This window comes from Trichechus manatus, unplaced genomic scaffold (genome assembly GCF_000243295.1).
Source record: "Trichechus manatus latirostris isolate Lorelei unplaced genomic scaffold, TriManLat1.0 scaffold00219, whole genome shotgun sequence".
Taxonomy (NCBI): domain Eukaryota; kingdom Metazoa; phylum Chordata; class Mammalia; order Sirenia; family Trichechidae; genus Trichechus; species Trichechus manatus.
The window spans coordinates 1087697-1098972 of NW_004444155.1; the positions used below are offsets into that span (position 1 = coordinate 1087697).

Here is an 11276-nt window from a genome sequence, read left to right on the forward strand (position 1 = left end):
TTTACAGCACCCCCACCAGTGTATGAAAATGCTAGTTTCTCCAAATCCCCCCAACACAGAGCTTTATTATTATTTGAGGGGGAAAACTGGTATATTATTTTTTAACGTTTAATTACTTTGAAACATTTTTTCGTATGTTTATTGCCTATTTGTATTTCTCTTTTGTAAGTTGCCGCTTCATATCAATTGCCTTTGCTGATACTTTTGCTATCTTATTTCTTCACATTCTTTCTAACTGAAACAATTCTTTCTTCTTATGTATTTATCTTTAATTAGTTGAGCATAAGCTATCAAAGCAATTGTCTCCCTCGTCCAGTTGTTCTCAAACTTTAGTGTGCATGAGAATCACATGGAGAGCTTGTTAAGACACAGGTTTCTGGACATACCCCCAAAGTTTCTGATTCTGGTCGTGGTGGGGCCCAATAATTTTCATTTCTAACAAGGTCCTAGGTGATGCTGATGCTGTTCTAGATTATTTAAAGGTTCATTCCTTTATAAAACATTTTACAGTTGAAGCATGCTATCAAGTTTACTTTTATTTGTTTAATAAAGACATGATCCAGGACAGTTCTTCATCAGTGAGAGTGTACAGTGATATGAGATCCTAACCAGTGAGCCTCATCAAATCAATTTCACATCATAAGTGAAATTTTCTACTCTTATTTTGAGATACTTTACTCTTTCCTGTTTCCCCAAAAAGGAGCTCTGGTGGCACAGTGGTTAAGTACTCGGCTGCTAACCAAAAGGTTGGCAGTTTGAGCCCACCGGCTGCTTCATAGGAGAAAGATGTGGCAGTCTGCTTCTGTAAAGATTTACAGCCTATGGGGGCAGTTCTGCTGTGTCCTGTAGGGTCACTATGAGTTGGAATTGACTCGATGGCAACAGGTTTGGTTGTTTTGGTATTTCCCCCAAATACTTCTCCATATAGTTACAACCATGCTAAGTCAGTTTAAACATTTTAAAATAAAAATATAGATTGATTTTTATTGACAGCTTTTAAAGAATGCAGTACAGATTTACCTTTCTGTACATAATGATGTAATCCAGGAAAGTTTTGGGTCAGTAAGGTTTTACAAGTTTTAAGGGCATTAGAAAACTTACTAGCTCCATATACCTTTGGTAAATGAAAAAACAAATTGTAACTTACTGCCCTAACATAATTTTGTAATTTGGTATCTTTTTAGATACTTTTGAATGCGAAATTTTTCAAAAGCTAAAGATGAATATAATTTTTACTGGGAGATGCATGTGTATATTAAAGTTAAACAGAAACTCGGTTTGCTAAAAATTAACCTCAAATACCAATAACGTCTTCCTTAAAAATAAATAAGATATTTAATTCTGTTAAAAACAGGAAACCTTTGGGACCTTGTTAGAGATCTTATTCTAAGGAAAATTGAAAAGAATAAAACTAGGAGATTTGACTTCTCTAGCCATGTATAGCCTTGTTTTTTTTTTTTTTTGCTTCCCTTGTGCTGTTAGCATCCCTTAAAAAGGGACAAGAAGCAAAACCTAGTAAGTGAAATGTAAAGATTTAATTTTTTTCATTGAATCTAGTGGAACAAGAGGAATGCACTGTGTATTACAGACTATTTAAAATCTGCCGTTCCTTGTAAACTAATAGATTGACAGGCGTGCTGTTTCTCTATATTTCAAGTATGTTTTAACTTTTTTAGGTATTGAACAGAGGGTTAAAAGTTATAACGTTGGTTGTGGACGTGGTTTGCAGAAGAAGGTCAAACGCAAAGACCATGGGGGAAGATCCAATAAAGGTCCTAATGTTTTTTCAGGAGTGGATGACTTTCAAGAGGTACTGAGGAAAAGAGGAACTTTTCCATCTTTTAATCTGTTTGGTTGCAAGGAGAGCATTGAAAGAAGAATTTCTAGCTCAGATTAAATGAGTATAGAATTAAAATTTTTATTTTAATTAGTCACGATACTAGTATATATATGTAAATTTAGGTTATCTCCAAATAAAATAGATATGTTTGAAAGCAAACATATATGCTGTATTAGTCCTTGGCTGTGTTTTCCTTTTCTAGGCGTCATCTTCCCCAGGTCAATAACAGGGCCAAGAAGGGAGGTGGTGGTAAATTAGCTTAGTTATTAGAGTTGAAAACATTGAAAGAGAAGAAAAGGGGGTATAAATGGTTGGAAAGATGAACTTACGTGCCTTGCATGTAGTAGATACTGAATAAATATATGTTGCATTGAATTGAGTTCTGAACATATACATTTCAAACTTGGTACAACTCTCTGGAGTAGAGTAGTCCAATTCCTGTATTCTGCCACTGTTCTAGTAGGGTTTGATTTAATTATACAGAGCAAGCATGTGTTATTAGAACTTGCAGCCTTGAGTGAAACCTAAGGGATAGCTATATACTATAATTTGAAACTTCTTGGTTTTCTGGTCTTTGAGTTTAAAGATTCTAGGCAGAGATTTCTTAATACGTATTCCTTAGTATACTATTTAGGAAGATGTTAATAGGCATGACCTAAAAAATGAATTTCAGGCCCCGGTAAATTTGTGAAACCCAGCACATGCTTATCTGCTCTTGGGCACAGAGAAGGTTAGGCATAAACAAACCTGTTTTGCTTTGTTCATCCCATCATTTTCCAAATTTACTTGTCCATGAACTCTTTTTTTGTCGACGTACCTATAAACATTCACTAAGCCACTCACCTTCCATGGAACAGCAGCTTTAGAAACATTGACTTGGAATTTCTGCCTTTCCATCTGCTTAGACACCAGTAGACCTCTAGAATGTTCTGCCTTCCCTAGACCATACTAATATGAATGCTTTCTAAGTAAGCCTTCTCCTATACCCAATACTTAGCTGGAAAAAATAGCTGGAAAAAATAGCTTCCAAGAAAGCATGACTTTGAGGAAGTTACTACTTGTCTCTCAGTTTCAATTTACTTGATCTGTAAAATGAGAGTATAGTTAAATTAACTTAAATGGTCTCTTAAAGCACTAACAGTTTAGATGTCTACAAATCTGAGCTGCAACTAAAGGATTCTTTATCATGTAATAGAAAATCAGATGAAACTGTCTTTTGCGTTCATCAGATTCAGAATATTTTTCCTTTTGTTGATCATGATTAAAATACATTATGAACTATGTCAGTTTACTGGCTGTCAGGACAGATATTTCTTCTTAGGATTTTAGAAAAAACCAGGAGAGTGCCAGAGCAGCTCATGTTCAGGAGTGGTCTGGAGGAGGCCCATCCAGAGTAGAGTGAGCATGTGGTCCACACTAGAGTGGTCACCATGTATCCGTTTCCACCCTCGGCCTTTCAGAGACTATGTTGTTGTTGCCATTGAGTCGATTCTGACTCATGGTGACCCCATGTGCTACAGAGTAGAACTGCACCATAGTATCTTCTTGGCTGTAATCTTTACAGAGGTAGATCACCAGGCCTTTTCTTCCACTGTATGAGTGGGTGGGTTTTAATGGCCAACGTTTAGGTTAGCAGTCAAGCACAAACCTTTGGGCCACTGAAGTACCTTTCAGGGAGGGTAAGATCCCTCAAATGCCAAGTAAGTCCAGGGATACCCTCATGTCCACACTAATTTTCTTGAAAACTCAAGTGTCACAGAACAAGAAAACTTTTGTTGGCCGCAAAACTCTTAAATTTCTCCAGTCTTTATAATAGCTATTAAATTTTCTGTGAATGTATATTCTTTTCCTGGTAGATCCCTTTATTTCCTCTTCCTTATATATTTTAACATATTTTATGCTCATGTGGCTTATATCAATATCATACATCTTCTTAGAGTAAATAAATTTTAAAATGACCAAGTAGGCAGTTTGGTTTTCTTTCCCTCCCTCTCTCCCTCCCCTCTCCCCCTTTCTCGTGCACAGTGGTACATTAGAGGTAATATGATAGAGTATAAAGAACACAGAGCCAGAAGGCACAATTGTATCCTGACTCTACTAACTCACCATGTGGCTAAAGAAGTTGCTAACTTCTTTAATCTTCAGTTTCCGCGTTTGTCCAATGAGAGGGATGAACTAGATTACTTCTGTGGTTCTTCCAGTTCTTACATTTCATGAGATCTTAAGGGTAGAGGACATTTGTGGTTTCTCTATAGGATCAAATTTAAAAGCTCAGATCTTCTAGGTACTTTATTTTGTCCTAAAAATTTATTTGTTCCGGTTGCTTTAGATTTTCCAGGGTCCCTCAGTTATAACCATTATTTCCCATAGTTAACAATAATGAGATACTTTCTGCTTGTTTAAACTGAATAAACTTGTTTTTTTTTTTTTAAATAAAAATCTTATTTTGAAACAGTGAAGCAAATTATTAGAAAACAGTGTAGAGAGAAAGCAAACTATAGGTACAACTTGACTTTTTCATTTTTTTTTTTGTGTGTGTGTGTGTGATTGCCTAATTTCAGAGTTACATGCTCAAGTTTGTACCTTAATTTGGCATGATGCTTATTTTCTCTGACAGTACAACAGTGCAGAAGGCATATGTGAACTGGTCATTTATATTTACCAGTTCTAAATGAACCTAGAAATATAAAATGTTTGTGAATCAAATCTACATACATTTAAAACATTTTAAATGATTCTATCAAAGTATATTTTAAGCAGTTTTATTCCGGGGGCAAGTTGGGTATTCTTTATTTTTACAAGAGCCTGTTCTCTCAGTATTCTTGTACTTTTTTTCAGAATCCTCATAGTTATGTATTTCAGCTGTGAGCACTGAGGATTAGATTTAAATCTCTCCATCTGTTACCTTAAGTGTTTACTGTAAAGCAATTTCCTGTTTTCATAGCTTGTGCTTCGTGGAGAATAACCTAGATAACAACCTAAAGGGAAAGTGGAGAATAACCTAGAAATATTCTCTAGTCCCTCCATGTAGAGACATACACTATTAAAATGTGGTGGATGTTCTTCCAGTCTGTTTTTCTTTGCATTTATTTGTTATTAGAAAATTGGGATCATTTTTTCACATAGTAACATATTGTTAACATTTTCTGATGTCCCAAAATAGTCGTTTCACCACATGGTATTTAATGACTGCATAATATTCTACCACCTAAATACATCCTAGTGTATTTGACCAATCTCTTATTTTTGGATGTGTAGAATGTTTCTAGGTTTTTTGTTTGTTTGTATATTTGTTTTGCTACGTAAGTAATTCTGCAGAAATTATTTTTCTGAATAAATCTTTGTGTGCCTCCCTGATAATTCCTTTAGATTAATCCTGAAAAGTACAAATTCTGTGTCAAAAGATACAAACATTTTAAAGTCTTTTATAACATACCTACTAACAATACATGAGAGTGCAGATTTTATTATACTTTTGCTAAAACTAAGTACTATTGTTACGTTTCATAGTTTTATTTTAAAGATTGTAATTACGCATCTCAATTAAAATAGAAAGAAGTGGGGTTCTTTGTAATCACTAATAGCAATAAGCAGATTACTAAAAGTTTTATCTCTCTCCAAATAAATTAATGGGATCAGAATGTCTAATCTTGATCGATTTTAATAGTCAACTTATATTACTTTCCAGATCCATATGAATATACATTTTAATACCTATTAATATTTCATATGTAGCATTCAAATGAATTTTTTTCTTACAGAATAGTAAACAAGGGAAAAAATGGAAGGTTATGACTCAGGAATTTATTAATCAGCACACAGTGGAACATAAAGGAAAACAAATCTGCAAATACTTTCTAGAAGGGAGATGTATTAAGGTAAACTTATTGGGGTACCAAATAATTTTAATTTTCAAAGTAATTATTAAAATTTAAAATCTTTTTTGGGGGATTGATTTTTATTTTTTATGTCTAGTAGTTTTAAAGAAACTGGTTCTTCAAGATGTATTTTGCGTGGAAATACTGTACATGGGACTCAGTTATTATATTCTGGGACAATAATAAAATTTGTTGATAACAGATTTTCTTTGACAGATATATAACACTGACTTTGTGGCAGTTATTGTTCTAAGTGGATCATTAATATTAAATGATTTAATCCTTGCAGCAACCTTACAAAGTAGTTGCTGTTATTACCCCCATTTTATGTGTAGCACCAAGGTTAAATAATGTTCCCGTAGAATGTTGTCTAGAGATGATGAGTGCTGGTAGAACACAGGCAGCGTCTTCTGAGGCCATGCCCTTTACCAGCTCACATCCTGCCCCTCTGCACATCGACTTAGCCACATCCACTGTCTTAGGCAAGAATTCTAAGGGATGGTTTGAATCATTAACTCAATATTGAAAGACTGGAGATATGACAGTGTTCCACTGTGACACACCATGAAGAATATTCAATTCAATTGTTTTTCTTTTTTCTTGGTTTCCTTGTTTATTTCTTTTCTTTTTTTCTTCTTTTCTGTACCAGGGAGATCAGTGTAAATTCGATCATGATGCAGAGTTGGAGAAGAGAAAAGAGATCTGCAAATTTTATTTACAAGGATATTGTACCAAAGGAGAAAACTGCATTTATATGCATAATATCCTTTATTAAAATGTATTACCAGAATATTGAGTATTGAGGTTTTTAAACATCATTGAGATTTTAAAAAATCATAGATACAATCTAGAAAGCCTAGTTTGGTTTTAAATTTAAAATACCATATTACATAAACCCAGTCTAGAAAGTCCTTGTACTTCAAAAGGGCAAACTGAATTTTACTCTATAGGGAAAATGAAGTAACTTCCCTTTGGAAAAAAAAAATTTAAGAAATAAGGGTACTTTATATTTAATATAATTAGCTTAAAGTATTTCAAGAAGCTGTGCTTCCTGAAGGAAGACTTAGCAAAATACTTATTCTATGACTTATTTTACATAGCTTCATGAGTAATACGTGATCATTGTTGAAAATTATAAAATCAAAGTCTCATCAGATCTTACCAGTCAATGATAAACAGTATTTATTCTTCCCTACTTTTCCCCCCGGAAATTTGTACATTTAAATTGTACCCCTGCCCCCACCCAAAATTGGAATTTCATTCTATACGTTGTTGTGGTACTGTTATTATTTTGTTTTTAAATAATACATTCTGAATCTTTCTGTGTTAATTTTCCCCCAAATATCTAGCTGTTTGCTCACTACCATTATGAGTAATGGAACCTTTTCTTGCACATTTGAAATTCTATGTTTATCATACACAGAATGTTTATATATATGGGGTTTTTCCCACTAGGCTTTCTGTTCGACTCCATGGACCTACTTGCCCTCATGTCTGTGTTGCTTTGCTTTAATTATTTCTACCTCAACAGTACGGTGATATCTGGTAGAGTAGCTTTGCTCACTAGTCTTTTTTTTTTCCTAATTTCCTGGTTATTTCACGTGTATTTTTCCATATAAATTTTAAGATAATTTTGTCACCTTTACAAAAAAATTTTTTTTTAAAGGAAGTGAATATAATAGAAAATGAAAAATAGATCTAACTAAAAAATTTGGAGCCCTGGTGGTACAGTGGTTAGTTAGGCCATGCAAATAACAGAGGAGTGCATGAGTGAATTCCTTTATAACTCAGGAAAGCAGAAAACTTTCCTAACTATGACTCAAAATCCAGAAGCAAAAAGGGAAGAGATTGAAAATTTGATTACATAAGATTTTAATCTGCATAGCAAAAATACATGACTTAAGCAAAATAAAAAGATAAATATTAAAGTGAAAACAATTGTTTTCAACTTATATAACTTACCAAGAGGTAATATCCTTAATATATGAGCTTCTAAAAATTGAGAAAAAAAATAGAGCAGGAGATACAGATAGTTTACAGAAAAAGAAATGCAAATGTCCCAGAAACACATGAACAGATACTCAGTCATCTTCACAAGAAGAATGTGGATTAAGCTATACTGAGATGCCATTTGCAGCTATCAGACTTGAAAAAAAAAAAAAATGACAGTAAAGTTTGTTGACAATGCTGTGGAAAAATAGACATACCTTGCTGGTTGGAATGCAAAAATGGTACACCATGATGGAGGGGAATTTGGCAATGTCTTACAAAATTACACATGAATTTACCCTTTGATCTAGCAATTCCACCATTTTGCAAATTCTAATTAATTAATGGATCTAGACAATGATTACTGATGGCTGCTAAAATCATTAAGTGAAAAGTTGATGAGGAACCTCACAATGGGTGGATCAGGCCTACTAAACCTGAACCAGCTGATCAGTCTTAACATCACTGAAAGAGGAACCAAAAAGTCCAAACCTGTTGTTGTTGAGACAATTCTGACTTATAGTGACCCTATAGGACAGAGTAGAACTGCCCCATAGGGTTCCCAAGGAGCAGCTGGTGGATTCGAACTGCCAACCTTTTGGTTAGCAGCCAGTCTCTTAACCACTGTGCCACCCAGGCTGTGAAAGAGGAACAAGCAGACATTAAATGCCTCCTGATACGATGCAGTTAGGAGTATTTAAACACCATCTATGAGGTCGTATTACGAGAAATGGGAATTTGAATCTGACCAAACTTCTAGATCTAATCACCATTATATAGGAAATACAGGAGATAAAACAACACAACAAAACAAAACCCGTTGAAGTGAAGTCAATTCCAACTCATGGCAAGCCCATGCGTTACAGTAGAACTGCGCTCCCTAGGATTTTCTTGGCTCTAATCTTTATGGAAACCAATTTCCAGGCCTGCCTTCTGTGACACCACTGGGTGGGTTTGAACTGCCAACCTTTTCATTAATAATTGAGTGCAAACCATTTGCGCCACCCAGGGACCTAACAGGATATATAGAATATCACAAAAAAAATTACAGGAGATATAGGGTATCACGGAGATACAATTAACCAAATTTCAGTTGATATGTCAAGAGAGCAAATGACATGTTTTCTTTAACAAATAAATGATATAAAAATAAAAAGAGGAGGGAAACTTTTAGAGAGGGATAAAAGAAACTCTTGAGATACATTAACTACCATATTTTTACACAAATAACACATGCCTTTTACATTTGTTTGCCAACTTCACCCTCCCTCCACGAGATGTGTTCGTAAGCGCCACTGTGCCAATTTTTTTTACGTATTTCTGTAAAAAAATTAGTATAGTGATCTTATGAACATACCTCATTGGGGGAGGGTGTGGTTGGCAAACAAATGTAGAAAGTGCGCATTATTTGCGTAAAAATGCAGTAGATGCAATTTGTGGATCGTGTTTGGATCCTGATTTGAATAGATCAATCATAAAAAGGCATTTTTTTGAAATAGTCTGCAAATTTGTATGTTGATGGATATTAGATTAAATTAACATATTAATTTTGTTAAGTTGTTAATGAGATTGTTAAGAAAAAATATTCCTTATCTATTTGAAATAGAATCTTAAATATTTACAGATGAAATGTCTTTGGAATATGCTTAAAATACTCCAGTGTTTGGAGGGAGACTCATGAAAGAAGTGAAGGGATATAGATTTCACAAAATTGGCTAAATGATGAAAAGTGTTGAACCTACGTGGTCAGCATGAGGGAGTTCATTTTATTATTCTCTCTACTTTGAAAATTAAATAATTTTTTTTTTTTTTAATCCTAAGTTATCTCATCCTTTGGGGATGAATCATGCTACTAATATGGCATGAAGTCTTTCAAACTGTTTTCTATGCTCAGGTATGTTTGAATGGATGTATATATGTGTGTGGAACCCCAGTGGATTAGTGGTTAAGAGCTCAGCTGCTAACCAAAAGGTTGGCAGTTTGAATCCACCAGCCCTCTCCTTGGAAACCCTCTGGGGCAGTTTTTCTCCGTCCTGTAGAGTCACTATGAGTCAGAATGACTTGACGGTAGTGGATTTGGTTTTTGGTTTTGGTTATATATGTGTATATAGATATATACATAAATTTTTTTTGAAGTGATCTAGCTATAATAATTGTGAAACTTGTATTTTTTACTTAACATTTATATCTTTAATTCGTATGGATTCTATTTTAATGTATAATGTGCAGTAGGAAGCTTATTTTCCAAATGGTTAACTCATCGTCTCATCCTGTCATCCCTTTATGAGATCCTAAACTTTCCTACGTGTGTAGTTCTGCTTCTATACTACTGTTGTCTGTTGTGCTATTTGACTAGTCCCCTGTATCATAGTATGTCTGATATTGAGTAGGGCAAATATTCCTTCCTTCTTTTTCAAAATGTTTTTGGCAATTTTTTACATCTCCCCCAAACTGATGAATTTTATAATTTTGACCTACTCAAGAAAAATAAAACTTTTTCCAATTTAGCTATATTTCTTTGGAAACTAGACACCTTATTGAGCTTGCTGAAATCTGTTTCTAAAAGCCTTGAGTCTATTCTTATGTGCGTTTTTTCCCACGTAGTCATACCATTAACAAATAGTGATCATTTTATTTAATTCACAATATTTATACCTTCTACTTAATTTTAATTGTATTGGCTATACTTCCAGAATAATGTTAAATAATAGTGATTGCAGTAAACATAATACATGTTTTAATGATAGTGCCCCTTTTGCTTTAGCTTGTGATTGTACTTTCAGGATAGATTTTCTTTCAACATCAAATGAAGAAAATACAGTGAAAGCTGTGAGAGCTGGAACTTGACAGGACTGCCTTGTTTTTCTGGGTCTCGCAAGTTTTCTGTCTTTGACAGGGTGCAGTCTTACCATTTGTCTGTTGTTCGTTTTAGTGGAAAATATTTGAGTTTTCCTTCTCTAACAGGTTTCTGCCTTATATAGGTTCTGACTTTTGCAGCTTTTAATGTATTATGTTCTTTATTTTACTAAGTTTTTTTTAATCAAAAAAGGATTTTTAATTTTATCAATTGCCTTTTGCCTCTGCCAAGATGATCATGTTATTTTCTGCCGTTTATCTTATCAGTATGATAATTATAATCTTAAATTTCCTAAAACCACCCACCTGAGTAAAAACCACCTGAGAATGGCATATTTTTAACTGTACTTCTTGATTTACTATTTTCCTTAGAAGTTTATCTCAAAAAATCTTAAGATTGACCTGTAATTTTCATTTTTTTGATGTTTAACTTTAACATGGCCCATCAAACCCCTTTATTTTCTTCATAGATATGAGCTCTTGGAAAAATTTATTTGTTCTGTATGGTATTTTATTGTGGAAAGTAAAAGAACTTGCATAATTAAAATACTATAGTATTTGCTATAACCATTATAAACATTTTTTCTTTTCCAAAGTAGTTTTCTAGTTTTAACAGAGTGAGGTAGATTTTTAAAACTTTTTGGAATATTTTGCTGCATAATTAAAATATATATTCCTTTTTTTTTTTTTTTTTTAAATATTTTATTGTACTT

General features: G+C 33.7%; 1 protein-coding gene across 3 annotated transcripts in view; it reads left to right on the forward strand.

Moving 5' to 3' along the window:
* ZC3H6 (zinc finger CCCH-type containing 6) overlaps window positions 1–11276 on the forward strand; it is a 98317-nt gene that overhangs the window by 72379 nt on the left and 14662 nt on the right. For all 3 annotated transcript variants that reach the window (XM_023742810.1, XM_023742809.1, XM_023742811.1), the window contains exons 5-7: window positions 1677–1810; window positions 5602–5718; window positions 6368–6479. In XM_023742810.1, the coding sequence (XP_023598578.1) occupies window positions 1677–1810; window positions 5602–5718; window positions 6368–6479 (363 nt within the window). The remainder of the gene's footprint in view (window positions 1–1676; window positions 1811–5601; window positions 5719–6367; window positions 6480–11276) is intronic.